Source organism: Pogoniulus pusillus, chromosome 12 (genome assembly GCF_015220805.1).
Source record: "Pogoniulus pusillus isolate bPogPus1 chromosome 12, bPogPus1.pri, whole genome shotgun sequence".
In the NCBI taxonomy this organism is placed as follows: Eukaryota; Metazoa; Chordata; class Aves; order Piciformes; family Lybiidae; genus Pogoniulus; species Pogoniulus pusillus.
The window spans coordinates 26,394,377-26,418,409 of record NC_087275.1 but is presented as its reverse complement, the minus strand read 5'-3'; the positions used below and the strand labels follow the sequence as shown (position 1 = coordinate 26,418,409).

The window sequence follows — 24,033 nt, the reverse complement described above, 5'->3', positions numbered from 1 at the left end:
ACCCCTAAACCATATCCCCAAGCACCACAGCCAAATGACTTTTAAACATATCCAAGGCTGTGACTCAATCACATCCTTGGGCAGTCCATTCCAATGCCTGACCACTTTTGATGGGAATTTCTTTTTCTTAATATCCAGTCTAAATCTACCCAGTCACAGCTTGAGGCCATTCCCTCTTATTCTGTCATGAACTACCTCTCAGAGGACACCAGCATCAGTCTCTCCACAATGTCCCTTCAGGTAGCTGTAGACAACAATGAGGTCTCCCTTGAGCCTCCTCCTCTTTTTCAAACTAAACAGCCCCAGCTCCTTCAGTCACTCTGCATAAGATTTACTCTCCAGGCCCTTCCGCAGATTCATTGCCCTCCTCTGCACTTGCTCCAGCACCTCAACATCTCTCTTGTATTGAGGTGCCAAACCTGTCATCAAGTTCTAAAAGGCAAGTGAGCAACAGATCTGTTAACTCTGTTAGTCCTTAAGCTCTCAGAAGTCAGTGTAATAACTTGCCAGTCTTTTACTTCAAGTAAATGCCTAATCATCAGAAATAAGACAGCAAAGCTATATCCTACAGTGAACAGTAATATGGGCTTTTTCATTATTAATATTGGTTAATGATTAATCAAACTATAACTGCTAATGTATTTGACTTCTTGATACATATATGCCAGCGTGAAAAGCATAAGAGTGGAAAAGCATCAAGGTGACCACAGCAGACACAGAGGCTGCTTGGTGATCTGGTGGATTACCCTGCTGTGCCACCAGGGAAGAATGTGGAGAGGCAGATCATTTATCTGCTGATCACCTGCAAAAGGGATGAAGTGGGTTTTTTTTTTGCAATGGATGGTGGAACAATGGTTTGGTAACAGCCTGCTGCCATTCACCACTGCCCTCCAAAATAGCAGATACTGTGTGTAAGTATCACCTGATTTCATACATAATTGAAGGGTGAGAATTTGACACCAAACAGCCAGGACCTATCGATGGGTTTGTCCTCCTTATTCTCCCCAGAGGGAAATATGGTTAAAACTTATGACCTTGGCTAAGCCTGCCTGCTTATCTGGGACATGAAGCCTGTGACTGCAAGCATATTTTAGAGCAATATAGCTATTCTGCAGTTCCATGCATTTATCAACAGCAATCTTAAAGAATCTGTGTATGTTGCATGAAAATAAACCATACTATTAGTGCACTCAGCTGTTTCTTTTGAACGCTGCTGGACCTAGAACAAAGAGGATGTTTGTGCATCTGGTGTTGAACCTATAGTCACAACAATTCGAGTACCTAGCATCACCTCATCTCTGAGGAACAGATAGAATACAAAGGGATTCACCCCTTATCTCCTTCACTTGATTCAACAGCTAGGAGACTAAAATCAACTTAAAGCTTCATGAATCAAGTGTGTGTACAAAACAGACCATTCACACACCTCTCATCTTTCACGATCCACTGGGATATGGGAAAAGCAATCAACTAAAACAAAGATGCAGGCAGATCAGCAGCCACCAGCAAAGACTAAATATGCATAGTGCTTTAGAAAGGGATCATCTTCTGAAGCTGAAGGAAATGATTTTAGAAAGTCATTCTTCTACCTTAAGTTGTAGTAGTGAAAATACCTGATGGGAACATATCAAGGTAAGGGGCTTGCTGAAATTGTCTGTGTATGCATGAATTTCAAAAGCATAATGACTTGGTTGTACCTCAGAAGGTGGATGGAGTCTTAGGCTGAAGTGCAGGCAGACACTGAAAAGGCTGTTAATCCAAGAATTATGCCCCAGGCACAACTTTCTGGTAAATAACATTGGTTTGGTTGTGTTTTGGTGTTTTTTTTCCCTAGGAATTGTAACCTTCATTAAGAAATAGGATAACTCAGATTTTGTGCCATCATAAGCCCTCCTATTTCCTTCTCTCCTCAAAAGAAAATACACTCATTGAAAGGAGTTGTTTCTAATCACTTCAATCAGTAGCAGGTCACAATTTCTTGAGGAAAAATTACACTCAAGTATCAGTTACAAAACATGTCTCAAATAATAGGTTTTGAATATTATTGTAATTAGGAGCCTTGGTATGCCACCACAGGACTAAGTTTGAGAGTGGCAGAACAGTGTGTTTAAGCACAGCTGAAGAGGAGGTGTTAGGCACTACTCACTATGCAGCTGACACAGTGAATGCAAGGGGAGGAGAAATACTCCACTCTCAAGGGACAGAAGCAAGGAAAATACACATTTGTAAAGTGAAGACAAACAGATAGGAAATGTACTCATAGAGAGAGATCATAGAAGAACATTGGCAAAATCACAATCCTCAGCCAACACATGAATTAACAAAGTCAGTGAGTGGATGAAGCCAAAGTCAAGCTCAAAATTAAGAATGAGAAGTTTTGTAATGCCAGGTAGCAGCATGCCAGCTGACTGCTGAAAGACTAAGGCAAGCTTTTAGCTGTGGAAGGCATGTTTCTTTAGAAAGGGCAGTTAAGTGATATAAACACATTGCTAAGTGTAGCAATGCATACCACATTTGTTGTATCTTCTTTTTCTGAGAGCTACTCTTTAGTCAAGCAGAAGTCATCATGATCAGCAAAGGGATACCTATGTGAAATGTAATGGTCTGTTGCCTGCAGAAGGTCAGACTGAACGATTTAATGGTCCTCCCTGGTCTTAAACTCTCTGACTCACACAGAGGCTGACAGAGCTCAGTAAAAAGATGAGTGCTGCTGTGAGCCCCTTCCTTGCACTTATACTGCAGATCCCTGTGCCTCAGCTCATAAGGAGAAAGAAGAGAGTGCATTACAGAACACTAATTCATCACTGGAGACTCTTCAAATGTTGGTGGCTGAAATTTGAAGATCTGAAGCGAAGATGCCATGACTGAAAAATTCCATTGAAGAAGAAGAACCTGTTGAAGGGTTTTTATTTAGGCAAGGAAATGAAGAAAAAAACCCACATGACTCCAACTTCTCTCCATGTACTGAGGCTGTCACAGGAAAGTAAGAGAACAGGTATTTGTCAGCAGCCCTTCAGTGACAGAGAACTGTATCAGTAAATATTTAGTAACTGTTTCGACTTCTCCACTATCATATCATCTTTCTTGCCTCTACAATTTAGGGAGAAGATAACAGTACTTTTCTCCACAAATTACATATGTTTAGCCTCGTTTTGTGGCAGTCAACCACAGCTCAGACATATCTGATCTTACCTTCTAGGAGAACTGTACTTACATTTTTTTAACTAAGACAGAGCATGCTATACAATAGCGATGAAACTCAATTATACAGATGCACCTGGAATACATGGCCTTTGAGAAAGATTTAATTCACAATTAAGGTAGAAACCATGTTCCAAAGCTCAAGCTAGTCTTCTATTTTCAGCATCTTTCAAAGACTTTTATCTATTTTCAGCATTAAAGCTATGAGCTTTTCCCATAAATGATGATGTCTATGTTGTCTATGGGCAACAAAGACAATATGAAGTTCTTGGGACATTTAGATTCCACAAATATTATGGTGGCCTGTTGTGAGCTATGTATAGCTAGAAAAATCAAATTTAATCTGCCACTCTGTCATGCTGCATTCCAAAGTCAGTTTATCACTGCAGCAAATACCAAGATATTTATCTTCTCTGGCTAGGTTAAGCTTGTGTTCCATAATTATCATGACTGCCATAAACATATCCAGTTCTGTTCCTGCATTTGTAAATATTGCTATTTTGGCAAGAAACTGAGCTTAAAAGGACTCTCTTTTGTTTAATTTCAACTTAAAAGGCAACAGCACAAACTGCAGTTTATTGCTGTATATTGCATTGGAGATTGCATTTATTACTAAACCTGTGATGATAGCTTTCCAGTTGATTTTTTTTTTAGCCTTAAGCTAAATTAAAACCATTACATGATCATCTAAGTGTTCCAGGCAGGAAATGAATAGAGAGTACTATCCACATTGTTATTTGACAGTGTCTGTTTGGGAACGCCTATGGACATGTATGCACATCCACATGTTTTGATGAATTTTCCACAGTGTTTTCTTGAGATATTACCTCCCTTCTCTTGTTTTCATTGATCACTGACAAATCTTTAGAATGCAGCACATTTCAGGAGTCTCTACCCTGGAGACTTTACACTTTTCCTGTGCAGCATAGCCAAACAACTTCCATAGAATCATTGTATCATTTCAGATAGAAAAGACCTTTAATATCATTGATTCAACCATTATTTAACTCTACCAACTTTGCTGCTAAACTAGCTCGATTTGGCTTGTTTAGAGCTGGTATGGCTCTCTTTGCAGCACACATTAGTTGTGCCCTAGAGCAGTTTAAAACATGGTAATCCAGGGATCTTGCTTCTACTGCAGAAGATTAGCACCATGCCTTCTGATATCTGCTCTCCTGCTGCTTTGAGTAGGAGAAACCAAGTGGCACCTTTGTCCCTGCTTTCAATGATGGCAATCATAAGAAACTCTTGACTCAGAAACACGTGAACCAGGAATCCTTTTATTGGGATACCAAAGAATCTCAGGCTTTTCCCTTCCTGAATTCCTCTGAAATAGACTGACAGGTAAACTGGAGAGATTAAAAAAAAAAATCATCCAAAACTAAACCAACCAATAAAAAAAACAAACAAACAAAAAGCAGCACAAAACCCCAAAACCTCAAATTCCACAAAAACAGAAAAGGAAGAGGAGTGTGCCTGGTGACACAGTAGGCTTTTGTATATTTGTGAAAGGCTGATCAAGATTAAAACCTTGAATTGCTCTTCATTAAAAGTCAGAGTATGATATGTGGAGCTCTAACACAAGATTAAAATCAAAGATTATGTTTAGGGGCTTAAACATAGCCTCTGGTCCAGAGGATGCAAAAGCTGGAGGAAAAGCCTGTCTCAAAACTAGCTAGGTTTTGATATGCTTTAGTTTGCATCTCCTGCTCCATCACTTTAGAAGAATGAAGGCAGAGAAGAGTCTTCATTTAAACTTGGCAGATACAAGCTACATTAATGATGTTAATCAAGCTCAGAGGCAAAAGTGGAAGAACTTCATAAGGCTCTAGCTTGTATTCACAGTGTCAACAAAGGCACATAAAGCAGGCACAAGCAGAAATACAATTCCCAAATCTTACTCCTCTCTCTCTTTAACACAGTATGCCAAAAGGAAGCAAAATCAGTCAGAAATTCTGTTTGTCTAACTGAGATGGATATTTTCTGTGACCACTGGCTCAGAAAACCTCCCTATGCTATTTCCATTTCTGGAACAGGGTTAATGATGTACTCTCCCATTTGTACCTTGTTATGCTCGAAATTCATCTGTGTGTGCAAGCCACCTGGAGTCCTCCAGAGGTGAGACTCTACTGTGATGTGAAACAATTACCTCACTGGGAGAGGGAATGCATGTGCACATGCACAGTTTTTTTTCACATCAATGTTTCCTTGTTCTGGTTTCACCAAACTTCCAAAGTCTCTACTAAAAGGAATTTTTAATCTTCCACAAAGTGTAGGCATTCTAGAACTTCATGGACAATGAGGAGAATGCACTGAGGGCTGTAAATCCATGCTATTATGAGGAGTTGGAGACCAGCATAAACAGCTCTCTTGTGGAGTTCTGGGGACGTATCACTGAAAAAGCAAGATATGCCTTTGGCTTCTGCTGCAGAAGGGGCAACGTGCCAAAGAGAAGTACAAATCCAGAGGCACAAGCTCCATTATCATAAGTAACAGCAGATTAAGCTGAGAAAATATGCCACAATGACCCACAGGTTTTCCAGCCATACTAAAAATATCTTCACAGAAATAGACAAGATGTCCTTCAAATACAGAAAGAAAACTACAAGGTCTTAGGGTATTAAAATCCAAATAAACCCTTTTCTCTAAAAAAAAACCCGAATCCTGGTAACTTTGAAATTTCATGTAGCCAAGAGGGCCCACATCATCCTGGGGTGCACTAAGAAAAATGTGTCCAGAAGGTCTAGGGAGGTTCTCCTGCCCCTCCGCTCTGCCCCGATGAGGCCAGACCTGGAAAACTGTATCCAGTTTTGGATGTCCCAATTCAAGAGAGACAAGGATCTGCTGGAGAGAGTCCAACAGAGAGCTACGAGGATGACTGTGGGAATTGAACATCTCAAATATGAAGAAAGACTGAGAACACAGGAGGTTCCACCTCAACACGAGGATAGATTTTTTTACTCTGAGAGTGACAGAGCACTGGAACAGGCTGCCCAGACAGATTGTCAAGTCTCCTTCTCTGGAAACTTTCAAAGCCTGCCTGGATACGTTCCTGTGCTGCCTGCCCTAGGTGATCCTGCTTTAGCAGAGGGGTTGGACTTGATGATCTCTGAAGGTCCCTTCCAGCCCCTAATATGCTGTGATTGTACACGTGAGAACATGCATAAATGTTCAGAACAAAGTTACATGTTATCAATGGACCAAATGTCTTTGGGTGGAGCTGTCTTTGCTGGAGAAAGTCCTCCCATAGGGGTAATTCCTGCCAGCCTGTCAGCAAGTGCAGTGAGAGCTGATGTAGTGGAAGTGGTTTAGGATGTGTTAGAAAAGATACAAATCTGAGCTAAGGCTAAAATCAAAGGAATAAATAGTTTTCATCAGTTACATTAGTAACAGAATGAGTAGTGTGTAGAGGTTGGTCAATACTGCATAATGGCAAACACTACTATAGCTATTGAGTATGGCTGGCAGGAGACTGAGACTTTCTGTGCAAGTGCTATTCACATCTCCTGCTTATTTTCCAGTTTAAGCATATCTGACAGAAGAGTCAATGCGACAGACACAGTTCAAAGTGGCAGCAACATACCTGTCCTGTTTGTTTGTTTTGCATGGCTTGAGTCTAATCTTGCACAACTTCAGGCGGGATGGCAGTGGCATGCAAAACAGATTGATGTGATGCATAAAATAGGTATGTCAGCTCAGCTTTTATCTGGGAGCTTCAAAGGCAAACACTTTCTGTTACATCTCTAGAGAATGATATGCGTTAAATCTAACACAAGTATTAACTACTGGCACCTTCGATCTTGAATATTACCTGCAGGCACCATAAGCTGCAGCAGAGAGAGCAAATAAAAATGGTGTCAAAAAGCAAGGAAGATGTAGCAGATATTAAAAAAAAAAGTGAAAAAGCAAAAATAATGTAATATGAAAGACAAAGGAATACATCTTTGCTGCAAACAATCATAGAATCAACCAAGATGGAAGAAACTGCCACTATCATCCAGGCCAACCTAGCACCCAGCCCTAGCCAGTCAACTAGACCATGGCACTAAGTGCTTCATGCAGGCTTTTCTGGAACACCTACAGGGATGGCAACTCAACCACCTCCCTGGGCAGCCCATTCCAATAGCAAATCACTCTGTGAAGAACTTGCTCCTAACATTCAGCCTAGACGTCCCCTGGCACAACTTGAGACTGTGTCCCCTTGTTCTGTTGATGGTTGCCTGGGAGAAGAGACCAACCCCCACCTGGCTACAGCCTCCCTTCAGGTACTTGTAGACAGCAGCCTGAGCCTCCTCTTCTCCAGGCTAAACAACCCCAGCTCCCTCAGCCTCTCTTCATAGGGTTTATGTTAGAGTCCTCTCACCAGCTTGTTAAACATTGATTAATAAAATGACAATGGATTTATGCAAGATAAAATTGATTTAATTTGCATATTTTTCAAGGCCATGGGACCCCAAAACATTATTTTAGATGAGCTCTAAAAATAATTTTCTCCTGATTTACATTTAATTGACTGATTTTAAATACATTAGCTGTTTTAATACTGACCAAAGAGTACAGAATTTAACTATTTAAATAAATTATGAATAAATGGATTTTTACTTTTACTGGCACCTAAATGCACCTTCTGGAATTTTGCAGTTATGATTCCTTTCTTATCTTACATCTACTGGCAATAACTTCCAGCAATGATTCATACAGTGTAAGAATGGTTCTCCTTTCCTCAGGAAACCACTTTTCACTTTCCCTAGATATATTCTTGTTCTTCTATTTTAAGAGAACTGACAAAGTACAGAAACATACTTGCCCTATGATATTTACTATAGCATTAGTTCACAGAGAACAAGTCTAGTATTCCACCACCAATGTCCTGCTTGGAATAGCAACCTCTCACTGCTTCAGACCTGTTCTGACTTTGTTAGGGCATCTAAAGCCTTACTCAGCTCTTGAAATACTGGTAGTATTAATATAAACAATGAAGTTGTTAAATATTGCAATATGATAAGATGCAAAATACATAAAAAACCCAAACCCACCAATCAACCAAAAAACCCAGAAAATTTAACAAGCAAGTCAGAATTTGGGATCCTACATTAATGCAGGAATGTGATTAATGAAGCTAATCCTATTTCATGTGTAGATGAACTTCCCCTAACTGAATTTTCAAGTTCCATAATAACTTACTGCATATCTCTTATGTTGTTCTTGAGCAATGGAGCTCATTACTTACTACAAGGAATTGGACTGTTCCAGTCTACATGCAAGCATAATCAGCAAGACAAACGACTTACAGATGCTAAGCATCATGCCAGGGTGTGCAAAGAAGTATCACAGATCTTGTCTGAAAACGCATCTGCAGCGAAGATTAACATTTTATTCCAGTAATGGGGTGGGGTAATTTCATTTTTTTGGTTACAAGGACAGAGAGTACTGCCAGGCTTCCATAAATAAACTTGGACTGGCCTCCAGCAGTCACCAATGAAGATATGAAGCTGGTCTTCTCTAACCAGTTTGCTGACCTCCCACAGCTTAATTTCTCTGAAGGCAGGACAGAAATAAGAGGAAAGACAGATTTCCATGCACATCTCCACTAAATCATGACATGCTCCTTGATGTGTAAGCCTGATCTCTAACTTACACATAATTAAGCCTGAAGCCTAGGAAGAAATGTACCAAACCCACAACTGGCCTCCTGTACAATCCAAAGATGGACAAATAAATAACACAGACTGTCTCGCCCCTAAAAAGGAATCATTTCCAAAGCCTTTACATTTCCACAGCAATGTTAGGCTTCCTTTTTAAGGCCTATAACCCCAACGTTTAAAACAAGGCTTTCCCCTTTTCTTTTCCCAGTGAAATCCAGCTGTTTAGTAGCTTCATATTGCAAGTCAACGTCTGAAGCTCAGAGAGCTGACAGAGGGAAACAAAGCTTTTAAATTCCAAGTCACAGACCTGAAATCAGTGCTGAATAATATAAAATGGTCCCAAGGTAATGCTCCCTGCACATTGTATCTTTTGACCTTTTAATTATCTCTCAAAAGAAATCTTTCTGAAACAAGTTTGTTATGAGGTGTCACTTGCACAGGGCTCCAGCTTGGCTCCTGCACATAATGAACCTCTCAACAGATCCTATCCCACCCTCATTCACTTTTCATGCTTAGAACCTTCATTTTACAGATAATGCTTTTACTGAGCAGCTGGACTGTTTCAAATCTGGATCATATTAGCAATGATGGAAAAGGAACACAGCTACTAGAATTCAACCTGTTAAGGCATGGAGCTTTCAACGTCCTGCAACTGGCAGCTTGCTGTTTCTCTGTCTACTACCAGCCCAATAAAGCATTTCTTAAAACCTCAACCAGAAGCCACAATATCTTTTAGCTCTACTCATTATCTCAGAATAATGAAATGCCTCAAATGCTGTAACAGCTCCTTACTGTTTTCAAACTCCACTAGGAACACACTAAGTTTTCAGTGATCATTTCTGTAGCATAACTTCTAAATAGTTTTTTTTTTCCTGTTCTGGCTATGACCAGTGTTTACACCAAACCTCCTTCACTTTTAAGTAGTTAAAAGCAAGAAGACATCCTTGGAACTGGTTAAGGCTCAAGTTTCAGTCATATGTTAAGAGTACAGGCAATGGAAAAATCCCATGCGTGCCACTTCTTTGTGCTATACAAAAATATAAGCAAAGAGAAGGCAACCTATGATGCTGCCCAAAGGTAAATTCTCCTGGTTCTCACCTTAGTTCAGGTTCACACAACTACAGAAGCTTTAAACTAGTAGCAATGCCCTTCTCATGATGCATTTTGATCTTTTTAGGGCAAGTTCAGGGTAAGTAGCTCTGGAGTGACTCACTGCTTCAAATGGAGAGAGGTTTCACTTTACAACCTTTCTTTTTTTTTTTACCAAGTATCAGATGTAGTCCATGCTCAGTCATTCTAGTATCAGTTATCCCTAAAAATTACCATACTTGAGTCATTGCCCCCTGATAATTCAGAAAGTTCATTTGGAATAATCCTGTGTAACCTCACTGCGGTGAGTTGTCCACTGCCAGAAGCCAGACATCCACCCAGCTGCTCTCTCACCCTCTAGATTTCCATGTGAGAGAAACAAAGATGGAAGTAACACCAGCTACTTATAATCTATTTTCCCCAGGTTCCACTGCACTCTTTCATTCCTAATTCCTTTCCCATCAGCCTAACCCCAAGCAGCTCAGGGGGATAGGGAATGGGGCTACAGGTAATTTCATAACAGTTTTTCTCATCTGCTCCTTCCTCTTCACTCTTTTCCCCCATTGCAGTGTGGGTCCTCCCACAGGTTGTATTGCTGGGTGTGGGCTCACTCTAGGCCATGTTTTCTTGAGGAAACATCCAACTGCCCTGTCAGAGTCCTGTGTGGGTTACTATGTGGATATAGGCTCTAGCAAGGTCTTCTCCAGAGGCTGCAGAGGAGCCCCTGTTCCTCTATTCATTCTCTGACCTTGGTGCCCTCCACCTGCTTCTTCACACTTTCTTCCCTTCACTACATGCAGAGCAGTGCTCTACCCTTTCTTGTGCAGACTGTCCCAGAGGTGCTGGCTCTTTAGCTAAGGGTCTCAGCTGTGACCTCCCATGAGTCTACTGGCATTGGCAGGAAAAAATTGCCTCTGACACAGGGTAGCCTCTGGCTTCTTTTCATGGAGACCACAGAATCACAGAATTAACCAGGTTGGAAAAAAAACTAGGACCATCAAGTCCAAGCTTGCAGCTAACTCTTCTAATTAACTAAACCATGCAACTAAGTGCCTCATCCAGTCTCCTTACAGACACCTCCAGAAATGGTGACCCCATCTCCCCAGGCAGCCCATCCCAATGCCAACCTTTTTTCCATGAAGAACTTCTTCCTAACATCCAGCCTAAACCTGTCTTGGCACAGTTTGAGACTGTGTTCTCTTCTTCTGTGACTGGGTGTCTGGGAGAAGAGACCAACCCCTACCTACAACCTCATTTCAGGTAGTTGTAAACAGCAAAAAGGTCTCCCCTGAGCCTCCTTTTCTCTACATTCAAGCACTTCAACATGTTTCTTAAATTGAGGGGCCCAGAACTGGACACAGTACTCAAGGTGTGGCCTGACCATCACGGCATACAGAGCCACCCTGAAGCCTCTTACCCAATTACCCTTCACTCCCAAAATCCCTTTCCAATTATACCCAATACAGAACAGCCACTTGGGAAACAGGCATCAGAATGTCTAAAACTGCTTTCTGATGTTCTTGCTCTGCATCTCCAGGGGAGCACTTACACGGATGAAACCAATGCTTGCAAGTCCCACACCTACACTGAGAGTCCAAGGAATTGCTTTTCCAGTCTTGCCAATGCAGATTTATCCAGCAGTATAAACATTCGTTTACTGTTCCCTGTAAGACTCACTTGAGAATGCTGCCACCAAACCAAATCCCAGAGAAACCAAATACAACTGATGCACCTCTCCTCAATAGTTTTATTGCACTTGCTGTATTTCTACAATACCTGGGGCAAGGTGTTACACCAGAAAACCACACTGCAATACAAACCAAATACTGGGGGGTTTCTCTCCTGAGTTATAATAATGCACACAACTGTTCCCAGATGGTTGTGCACTCAGGGAAAAAACAAAACAGTAAGTCCTGACACAGCAGATAGCAACATGTTGCATGAAGCAGCAGATGAGTAAGGTAGCCCTCTAAATTATGTCTCATCTAATACACTAGTTTGTGTTTGCTTTAAGATAGGTTTTTTTTTCCCCCTTCCTCTTTTTCAGTTTCAGTGTTTTGACTGAAATACAGGCTGTGAAGGATTCCCAGAGACATACCTATCTCTGGCTCATACAAAAACTGCAACAACTAACATGGGTACCTCTGTGTTTCCATGGCACCTCAGAATCATCAAGGGGTGGCACATCTCTGCATGGTACTATTTTTATTCAGTGGAAAATCCTCAGGTTGTGCGTCAGTAACAAGCAGGCCACAAAATGCAATCCCATTTTAGTTTAGGCTTTGTTACAGCTTCACAGCTGGCCAGGGGTTGCAGCCATCATTCTGTGTCTGGTTTTGAGCATGCACAGCAGACCCCTCACATTAATCATGTATCATTCTCTAGAGCAAAACAGTCACTTCTCTCTGTGCTCTGTCAAGTGCCACGTACAGTTCTGTCACATGAATATAATTCACATTTAGTAATAATGAAATAGTAAGTGTCCTGCTCCATAGGGGTAAGCAGATTAGAAAACAGTTACTATGCAATACAGGTAGCCTACCAGAGCTGCTTGGGTTGCTGTTTACTCAACAGGTGAGCCAGGTCATGGAGAATCCCACACTAAGCACCAGTTTCACTGAAGACTTCTGCAATATTTATTTGCTTGTTGCCATAGAAATAAACTTAATTGATACTCTTCAGTAACACAGCATTTCCCTACAATTCCAGGTTAATATGTACACTAACAAGTGTTAGCTAATGCTAATGATGAGAAGTCAGATGTAAGCGCACATACTTCAACAAACAGTGCAGGATTGAGGACTATGACAAATAATGACATATCACTACTCAAGGAGTTTTTAACACGAGAAAACAACCCAACAGAAATTTAACCATAGCTTCCCTAAATGAAGCAAACCATACTTAACCTTCTGTATTCTGAGGGCAGATGATGACCTGGGGGTACTGGTCGACAGCTGACTGAACGTGAGCCAGAAGTGTGTCCAGGTGGCCAGGAAGGCCAATGGCATCCTAGCCTGTATCAGGAATAATGCCACCAGCAGGACCAGGAGACACATTCTGTCCTTGTACTCAGCACTGGTTAGGCCACTGGTTCTGGGCCCCTCAATTTAAGAAAGATGTTGAGGTGCTTGAATGTGTCCAGAGAAGGGCACCAAGGCTGATGAGGGGGCTGGAGCACAGCCCTACAAGGAGTGGCTGAGGGAGCTGCAGTTGTTCAGCCTGGAGAAGTGGAAGCTCAGGGGAGACTTCATTGCTGTCTACAACTACCTGAAAAGAGGCTGTAGCCAGAATGGGTTGGTCTCTTCTCCCAGGCACCCAGTGACAGAAGAGGACACAGTCTCAAGTTCTGCCAGGGCAGGTTTAGGCTGGACGTTAGGAAAAAATTCTTCACAGAAAGGGAGATTGGAATGGGCTGCCCAGGGAGGTGGTGGAGTTACCATCCCTGGAGATGTTTACAAGGAGACTGGATGAGGCACTTAGTGCTGTGGTTTAGTTAATTAGAAGAGCTAGCTGCTAGCTTGGACTTGATGGTCCTAGGGGTTTTTTCCAACCTAGTTAATTCCATGATTCGACAATGGTGCTGGTTTTGGTTTGCATATGGTGCCAGGAAGAGGGCTTCAATGCACATGGTAGTTGTTCCAGAAGATAGGGGGAGGCATTTGTTGACAGCTTCTAAGTTTCTTCTTTCTCTTATGTTTTATATCTAAGCTGATGTCATATGACACAGAACACCCCTTTGGTCAGCTAGCCTGGCTGTGTACCCTACCAAGACCTTGCCTTCAGCAGTAGGCTGAGAGAATGATGGAAGAGCACAGCCTTGGTGCTGTGTAAGCATGGCTCAGCAGTAGCCAAAACAGTGGTGTGGTTATCCACACCGTTCTAGCTACCACTACAAAACACAGAGCTACGAAAGATGCTTTGGAGAGAACTAACTCCATCTCAGGCAACCCAAAACCACCACCCACAACCGAGGATCTGCAATCACTGCTCAAGGCAACAGGTTGCATGTTTTCAGTGCTTGCAATCCTTATCTCATACTGGATCAATGGTGAATGAAAAGCAGCCTGGGATTGCAAGGAGAAAGGAAGGGTCTGGTCTGTGACAAAACCCTTCATTTGAACAAATAGGTGAATAATCCAACTTGCCCTTTGGAAGAGTGACATTTGTACCGAGGGGAAAAATGTATTAAATACCATTTGGAATTATTAGCATGAGGAGTTTCCATTAGAAACAGCATTAGAAATGGTATTTTGTAATAAGAGGAGATAAAGATGTCTTAGATATAAGCACACTGTGCAAATATGAAAATAGGTGCTGTGGATTATTTGTTTTTAAAGACAAAATGCTGAACCTCTCCCAATACATTTGCCTAAACATATATCACCTGCATAATAGCTGTATCAAAATAACCATCTGCTCACCAAAAGAGCAAATCTAGAGAAAATAGCATGTGGTGGTTTTATTTAGTGTGTCTTTTCAGATGGGGGAAGCAGATCAATATGAGTGATCAGAGCTGAATGCTAATACATGTTGAGCCCATGAAAGAAATTCTCCATTCTCTTTACTTCTAAGCATCAAAAAGATATAGAAAGCAGTAAGGGTGAAACTAAATATAGGTAAGAAAATTTAAGTTTCAAGTGTCTGAGGTTCTGTACAAATTTTGCTTTAACTTTTTCTGAACTACCTTTTCCCCAGTTGTGGCAAGTCATGGGCAGGAGGGAAAAAAAGAGAGGTAAGAGAGTGGAGGGGAGTGGAAAAAAAAAAAAGTCCTTGCCATCACTGGTCAAAATCAAAATTACCTGTTTGACCATTTCAGCATCTTGAGTTTCTGTATCACCAAGTAAACCAGAGTACTGGCTGCACTATGTGCAGTATCTTCAGGGATATGCAAATGAAAGAAACATCTTGTAAAGAACAGTGTTGCAGTGTAAAACACTAAACTGGGTAACACCAGGATATTAATGAAAACCACTGTGTGCCTAATCATGATTTACTCTTCTGTTTTCCCTTGTTTAAAGGCAAGATCTATCCTAAAGATAGGAATAAGTAAAGAAACAGCAGTACAGATGTAGGTTCCTGATTTTTGTAGAAAGGTGCACTTGACATTCTTATTCTGATGCAGAGATGCTCAGATCATAAAAAGTTAAAAAGAAAACCCCAACAATACAAGCAAAATTATTGCTCAATGCTTCTCCCATTTCTTGTAGATTCCTGATTTCCCATCTTCCACCTCTTTATTGCATTGCTGCCACTTTCATGCCTGAATCACTAGGTTTATCATGTCCAAAATGTATCTGAAAGGATTTTTCAACTGAATTCATAACCACAGCTTTGCAACCAACCACTTGGATCTTTAGGAACTAGTGGCAAGATGATGCAAGACTGCTTGTAACTTGTAGTTTAAGGAGGGGATGAGCTATATACACCCACTATGACATGCAGCAAGCTGAAGGCTTTCTTATTATTTCCTATTCAAGTATAGAAATCCTCTTGTCTGAATTCACCAGAATGAGAAAAGGAAGCAAGGAAACATCAGCCTTCAGAAATTCCTCACACTTTTCTCTGGATGTCTTTAATGATCAAAGTTCAGCAACTGTTCAGATAGATGAGTCTTTCCCCTGCCCTTCACTCTTTCTAGCATCACGCAGAAAGTTAACACGGTGCTTAGCAACAACCAGCAGCTTCTGGAAATTTCAGCATTTCCTATGGAGATTAAAAATATATGATTTCAGGGACAGTTTAGTTTAATCATCTGTGGAAAACAAAAAAGAACCCTAATCTGGGATGTGGAGAAAGGATATCCTTTAGTATTTATGATTAAATACAACCTCCTCAGATTGTGAGCAATTTCCAGTCTGTTACATGGTAAAAAATAAAACACAGAGCTTGAATTCCAGCTCCTAAAGGACATTTTTTTTCTTTCTTTCAGAACACAATTAATTAATTCATTTGGGTTAGTTTTAATATTTCTTTGTAGAAAGCATTTTGGCAGTGCATAACTAGGTGCTCAGTAATATCCCTTGGACAAGCTTGACTCCCATGTGTGCCTTTCTTCATGCATCTTTTCGCCAAGTGATTACCATCCATTACTAAAATTTCAGGGGGTTATTGACGAAGTTAAAAAAGATCCATTTCCAGTCCTTTAAACTTCCCAACTCCTGGACTCTCAAGAACATTTCCCTCCTGGGCAAGTTCTCCTTGCTGACTTGAGCATCCCCCTACCCCAATTTCATTTCACTGCAGTGAGAACAAGACATTGATTGAACTTACAAGTGCTTCACTCAATAGATGTTGATGGGAATTATCATAGCTCTGCCAGACTGATCCAGCTCATATCCTTAATCTTTATTTTTCCCTGCCTCTTTTCCTGTACTCATCTCACACTTCTTATTTATTTCCTGTTCTTTTCTCTTCAGTTCATGCTCCCAAGTATCAGCATATATCCTGGTTTCTCTCCTTTGTTAGATTAATACATGTACCCTATCTGTGGTACATATCTGTAAATCTGTGTAGGAGTGAGTGGCTTTTTTTCTTGTCTTGTCACACTGCCTAGAATTAGATTTCATATCCTTGACTGCGATTAATAGCTAGAATCATGCAAAGAAGCACATACAACCAGCTTCCACCTCAGTAAATAAATAACCCTTGAAGGTTTTATTAATTGTGGCTGGCCAACACGAGAGTGACAACTTCTCCTGCCCTTGCACATTTTTTAGATAACACTTCCAAGAACAGACTTGAAAACATCGACCTCATATCTAAATAGAAAGTGAAAGATACCAGCTCTATGCATTAATTCAGGAAGACAGAAGGAAAAGAGGATTTATATGGAAGGATGAGAGAAAAAGTCTACACTTATCAGGCTAAAGAGGCAGATACACAATCGGCTATCTGCATGTATCTACAGTGGAAACATCTGCTGGCTCTTATTGCTGCTTCTCTCCTCTTCTCCTTTTCTATTTCCGTTCTTTTGCTTCCTGGCTCTCTTTGTTGAATATAGATGCTTTCCCCTTAATATTATTTTTCATCTTTGATTGCTAGCTTGTAAAAAAACAAAAGGAAAGGCAAAATGGAGAAATTGTGTCCTCTTACTCCATCAGACTTAGAATTTCATGTCTGAGATCCAGCTCAATACTGAACATTTTAACTTGTTATTTTTAATAACAATTATTGTACAGAAGGGCTTGCTCATTAGGCAGGCCTGTGTGACTGTAGCTCTATTTATAATCATCAGCTAGCTCCACCTAGTGTCATTTTAATTCATCAGCCAAGCAAAAAGCTGAAACCGAAAACTATAGATAAAAGAGAAGCAAACTATAACATCACTTGTCAGCTGGATGATGGCCAAAGACAGCACACAGCTACAATTCCTGGCGTCACAAAGACCATTCTAAGTAACTACTGCATGTTGACGGTCAGCCAGCACTCTTGAGACAAGGAGTGACTGACAACTCCGGGAGTATAAATAAAATACATGCAATAGAAACCAGTTTTACTGCTGCCCTGGATAGGTGAATGGCACTTAAGCTGGTTATATGGGTTATTCTGCCTGTTATTGCACTGTCATCAGCAAGGACAAATTATTGCTACATTTAATACCACTTGTTTGAAATAGAATAACTTTTTTTTTTTTTAGAAGTCATAAAGACTCCAGAAGTATTTTTTGCTATACAACCCCCACAGTTACCTTCTTTATAGGTAAGTGCATCTCTCTTCATAGCAGTTACAAAATCACTTAAAATGCCTCTCAGAAGTGACCAAAACAGGGAAAAGCTCAAACTAAACACTTTGTCAGTTTTATCAATCTTTCCCTTCCAAGTACCTAAATGCCATTTCACTGCCATGTATCTAGAAACATCTATTTTCCTCAAGCTGTTAAGGTTTAGCCAGCAGCATTTAGTGTTTAATAGCCTGATACCCTTTTGACAAAACTACATAGAGTACAGCCAGCAAAGTAATTTTAAACAAGTCAGAAAAGTGAACATCCAGTATGAAGTGATCTCCTGATCACCACCTTGGAAAAAAATTATAGATGAATTGAAGCACTTTTCAAGGAAAAACAATCCAAATAATTTAAGATAATCACATCCTGTGAGCTATCAAGCAGTGTTTGAGTGGTTGTTGGACCTCTGAAGAGGAAGGAAAAAGAGGTCCTGCCTTACATTTAGAAAACACTTAGTTCTTAGATGGAGGATGACCCACAGTGATAGAGCTGATGCCTGTTTTAAACCTGTTCAAATCACCTGTTTGGAGTGGCTTAGCAGTTTCACCCTAGTGGTGATAAAATACATTCCTATATGTACAGTATACACTTATTGACTGCCCACCATAACGGAGAGGGACTAGACATGTTGTGGAGGGTGCAGGAAAAGAGGAAGAGACATATGTTAAGGCAATACTCACAACAAAGCAAACACCTTGAAATTTCCTCAAAGTTTCTCAGACAGGCATTTGAAAGTTATGCTTGTGACTCATCCAGTTCAAAATCTTCACAGATATATTCAACCATTATATGAAAACCTCACTGCAGCATAGAGTATGAATTTAATAAAATGCACATTAAAATGCTCTCTGATGTTTCAAAAATAAGAGAACACTCCAGTTCTTCAGTAATTTTGCAGTTACTGTCATTTCTCATTAACAGCTTTCAAAACCCTATCTGAAACAAGCTGATACAGAGAAATTAGGAGCTGTAATCAAGCGAGAAATGATAGACCAGCTGGGTAGGCATCAAGTTGGCAAAACGTGAACACAGTTCAATAGCTGAAACAGATGCTGGAGTTGTTAAGAAACCCTGCAGGAGATATTGATGAATTTTCTTTATATAATACTGAACAACCAAATAAATGCCCAGAACTAAAAACTGATGGGGAATAAAAGCTCTCAGAAAAACTAACTGTAGAGCAGAGACCTCTAATAGTATCTTTTCATTATACCAAAACATTTAGTACATGCATATAGGCTTCCTCGGGATTCCTGAATATGTCAATACATCCATCCGAGCTTGCTAGTGAATCCGAGGGAGTCTTTCCTAGTCTTGTCTCACATTTCTTTCTATCTACCTGAGGCTTCACAGACTTAGAAAATACTTTATTCCTTAGTCTCATCATAACACAACACACTCTTTCAAGTAAGCGATTCCCCGAGCTTGGAAGCAAGCAGGAAAAAAAACCACAACAGGGTAACAGAAGCACAAATGAAACTGCAAAATCCATTTTGCACGAGGAACGTTGTTTTCAGAGTTTCAAGACCTCAGCAACAAATCCTCTGCCATCAGCGGCAGCTCATTCAAGCATATGCTTTGTCATGGTCAGTTTCTAATTACATTCATAATGATGCAATAGCTTTGATAATCCTACCTTCCATGCCAGCTGCTTTTCTTGTCACTCCATCATGCCAATAAGTTGGCTGCCGTAACAAATCAAGATAGTGCAAAACAGCATCTTTCCCCTGCATCTGTCATCTTCCTGAAAGCATTCTATTACTGCCGACTGCTGGGAACCAGAAAGTCTATTTGAATTCCAGCAGCTCCCCTTTCGCATGATTCAAGTTAGGTTAGGTGGGCATGCCTAACATGATTCTCTCCATCATTTACTATGCAGCTGCTACACCATCAGTGTGGTAACCACTCTGACTTTATCTGATACGTCAGCCTTGCAAACCTCTACCTCCGTGCAAGCACACGAGCCACAGAAGAATCTTGCCTGTAATGAGCATTCTCTGTGCCTAAAGAGAGCACATCGGCAAATCTGTTTCAAATCCTGCTGCTCGCATTGTCCTCTAAGGCTGATGCAAATGTTTGAAGGTTTTCCTTATTCTGGTGTTTCGTCTCTTCAGAAAGCACAGTTCTCCAGGCACGCTTGAATTATTCACACTTCAGCTAAACGTTTGCTGATTTGTGTCCAGCCAAACAGCACTTTCCTGTTGCAACTCTCCCTGCTCGAAAGCTACTTCTGAATAACAGTGCTGTGCATTCAGGCTCCCAACTCTGTTTCATTTTAAACACGGCTTATATGCCTACGTCTCAACAAATACATTTGGCTCTTTTCACGGAATGAATGGCTGCCTAATGAGGGAACGGTACATTTTTAAGCAATTTAGGTCTACCTGTAGGTGACTTTTGCTTTTTGTGCTTTATACATTTTAGCAGCGAGCAGATAGCTCTGCTAGAGCATCTTAATATTCTTAAAGTGGTAAGAACACCCTAAAGCTGGTTTCTGCCAGCCTGTGGAGGACACTCTCAAATGACAGTTTGCCTAAGTGCTTCTAAGTATTGTGAATTAAATGCACAGGATTGTTTTGTTGTCTATTTATATTTTCTGGTGGTGTGTGTGGGGAGGAAATCATGCTTGTGTCAGTGATTTTAAAAGAGTATTAATAGAAATTGACATGTACACATCAATCATCCTCCAAGTTAAATTAACTATGCCTCCTCCCACCACTTCTGCCTGCAGTTCAGAGTCAAAGCATTTCATTTTCAATGCATCTGCCTGCTCATAAGCTGAATAAACATCCCCAGCCCAGCACTGAAAAGTCTGAATACCTGAGAAAGGAAAAAAGGAACAATGTAACATGCACAACTGCTTGGCTGAAGCCTGTAAGTTAAACGAAGTACTGAAGAAGAGCAAAGGCTGCCACTGGAATTATACATCCTTCTTCAGCCTGCACAATGGCAGAGGGGGAAAGAGGAAGGGGAAAGGGCATAATCCCCCGGGAAGAGCTTTCCCTTGCCACAGTAGCCAGCTCAGCATCATTCACTAGATCTCATATTCCCGGCTCAAAAGATTCATGGGGTTTTACAGGATTTTCCTTAAGCCTCGCTTCACTCAGATAAAATAAACTGAACTTATTTGTACCTTGCAACCCTCCCCCACCCCAGCCATCCCCTTCCTCCCCTACAACTTCCCCTCTCAGTTAAGTTTCTGAACCTCTTGGTTGGGGAAAAGGATCCTGAAAACATGATCTTAAGGGAGCTCTAAGTCCCAGAAAGTAAAGGAGTGGGTGAAGGAATGAAGAAAAGGATAATCTCCTAATCTGAAAGAATAAAAATCAAAACATTGGGACATCTGATCGCTTCCCTAGGCCTCCCACAGCAGCGCAGGGCTCACCTCTCTTCACTCCCCACCCACCCACTGATAGGGGCAGGGTTTGGGGTCCGCTGTGCAGACAGGCAGGCACAGTCCCCTGGCAAAAATCTGCTGATAGGCATCGTCACTGGGGGTGACGAATACGAGAGAGCTCCCAGCTCTGCTGGGAGGGATCTGCTTCCCTGCCCTTGCCCACATCTAAATGGCACAGCTGACACCTGAATGAGCTAACATAGCATGGCGCAGTTTATATTTGAGACTGTATTTATTCCTAGCTGGCTGCCAGCAAATGCCTTCTCAGAAATTTCATGTAAATAAAGGAGAATTACTACATCTGTTCCTCTGTCTGTAGCAGCACATATCAGCAAGTTAATTTTGCATTCAAGACAACAGAGACAGTCCTATCGCATAGTTGTGAAGTGCACAACTATAAAGTGCCCGTCTGAAAATACTGTCAGCTCCTTTTTGTTCACAGTTCAAGTCACCTGAAATGAAACAAGCCAGACAGTAAAGGAGGACTAACTTGGAGGTTGCCATAAATTCCAAAGTACATAAAAGGATATGCTTAACATTTCACACTTCTAGCTGCATTATGATTTGAAAACCAGAGATAGAGAAAAAGAATTTACACGGTATTTCACAAAACCCAAGTTTGAGTTCATACTCAGTGTAGTCTGCAGTTGCAGCTAAGACCTGAAGTACTCCAAGACTCACTAGAAGGTTTGATTTCTAGTTCAGTCAGTTTTGAGCTGTGCAAGAGTAGAGGTGAAAAACATGAATAAAAAAAAAATTACTATGTTAATTAAGCAAATAATAGTAAGTCAGTGGGGACATTCAAAAAGAATATTCGTAGAATCAACCACTTTGGAAGAGACCTCCAAGATCATCCAGGCCAACCTAGCACCCAGCCCTAGCCAGTCAACCAGACCATGGCAGTAAGTGCCTCAGCCAGGCTTTTCTTGAACACCTCCACCACCTCCCTGGGCAGCCCATTCCAATGCCAATCACTCTCCCTGGGAAGAGCTTCTTCCTAACATCCAGCCTATACCTCCTCCGGCACAGCTTGAGACTGTGTCCCCTTGTTCTGTTGCTGGTTCCCTGACAGAAGAGACCAATCCCCCCTGGCTACAACCTCCCTTCAGGTAGAAAAATGTATCCAGGGAAATATGAACAGCATTACAAGAAGGATCCATTGAGGTTTATCATTCAGTATTACTGTCCTCCAGCACATCATATAGCAGACAATTCAGTTTAGCCACATGGACCACTCCCATTCATATCAGATCTATGGGGAATACCCTTTTTTTTTTATAGGTTTTGTTTTTTGGGGGTGGGTTTTGTTTTTTTTTGGGGTGGTGGTGGTGGAAGATGGCAACTGTAACATTCCAGTTTTGTATTTTTCTCTGTTCACTCATGTGATGGTTTGGATGTTACCCAGCCCCTCATACTTTGTAAAATCACCCAGACTAGACTCAGCCAGCCCTGGAAATTGAAGCAAGATTATATTTACAGCTTAGCACAACATGCAAGCAAATATTTACTCTATATATAGAGTTACATACAGAAATACACAAGGTAAAAGATAATACAGAAACACAACAGCCCTCCCAGAAACCTCAGTCTCCAGGATGGGCTCCCAACCGCCCTTCCACTTCTCCCACTCCTCTCTACCTCACCCCAGACATTGTCTTGTGCCCAAGGAAGACTGGAGGGTCGGCCAGGGGGGTTAGAAAGCAGGTGGCTTAATCAGAGAGACACCAGGTTAGGTTAGAGAGAGAAAATGCAGCCCACAGCCCCGACAGAGAAGTGTCTCCTTTATCTATGTTTGGATTCTTTTTCTTATACATCTCAGCAAGGCTGTAAGGTAGACATCACCATTGTTTCCCTTTCACAGCCTGTAATCTAGCTCTTCTCACCAAAAGATTCTAGCTGGCTTCAAACTAGCACAACTCACTGTACAGAAAACCAATCTCAGGACAAACACAGAATGTGCAAGGAAAAACCAGTATCAGCCATTTTGTCCCATATTAATAGGCCAGATTATTGGTTGGTTTTGCTCTCTAGGATTTTTTCTCTTTTTTTTGTTGTTTTTGCATTTCCCTGAGAAAATAACAGCCTGAGTTTCTGCTCATTGTAAGTTGATTCAGCATCTGCGTAGCTATAATTATAGTAACCCACCCATATGGAATGAATCGCCTCAGAGAGGAAGCTTCACAGAGAGCATTCCCAGACTGCACGACAACACAAAGACTTAATTTTTTTTTCCTTAGACAGAACTGTCTCTAATCTAGAAAAGGCAGAAAAGCAACAAATGGAAAACCACTCAAATGGCATTCTGCTTTTCACAATACTGAACTTGATAGGCAAAGAAACTCCAGTCGAGTTGGTTGACAACAGCATGAGAACAGAAGGAAGCTCATCTCTCTTCCTATTCCATCTACAGCTTATGACAAAGACATGTCTGTTCATTTTAATTATCTCACTGCTGCATTCAGTCTGCTCGAGTTTGGTTCTGGTGGTGGCACCTCCACATTACAATTATAACTATGATACAGTGTAAAATGTCTTCTTGCTGGCCTTTCTTTTTCCTTTTTGTTTTTCTCTTTGGAAGCACTGGTGACTCCAACTAAGCAAGAGGAGATAATGGATCACTGAAAAAACTGAAGCAAGCAGTTTGGCCTTGACCTTCAGTCCTACATGCTGCTCTACATTACGCACTGTCTCTAGTATGCAAAACTGAATGCTGATTTTACCTAGCAAAAATTGTTCCTTTATTTTGTTAATGTCTCCTGAAGAAAAGAAATTTCTCTTCCTTTTTCTTTATTCCTCTGTCTCCCATTATTCCCAGGTACTTCATCCTTCCCTTACTAAATGACTAATTCAATTGATCATGCAAGAAAACACCTCTGTGATATACTGTGCATGTTCAGGTTAATAAACATCTCCAGCTGGAGCACTGGAAAGCTTGGACAGCACAGAGAGAAACTATTAATTATTTCTTACTCTTA

General features: G+C 41.0%; 1 protein-coding gene across 18 annotated transcripts in view; it reads right to left on the bottom strand.

Annotated features, from left to right (window-relative positions):
* DMD (dystrophin) overlaps nt 1–24,033 on the bottom strand; it is a 1,274,903-nt gene that overhangs the window by 1,142,906 nt on the left and 107,964 nt on the right. For 7 of the 18 annotated variants that reach the window (XM_064151947.1, XM_064151951.1, XM_064151949.1 and 4 more), the window contains exon 1: nt 19,298–19,483. The exons of 1 other annotated variant lie outside the window; for it this stretch is intronic. In XM_064151947.1, coding sequence (XP_064008017.1) covers nt 19,298–19,394 — 97 coding nt within the window. In that variant the 5' untranslated portion in view covers nt 19,395–19,483. Of the gene's footprint in view, nt 1–19,297; nt 19,494–24,033 lie in introns of those variants that run through there. 10 more of the 18 variants (XM_064151957.1, XM_064151959.1, XM_064151958.1 and 7 more) reach the window with 3 other exon arrangements.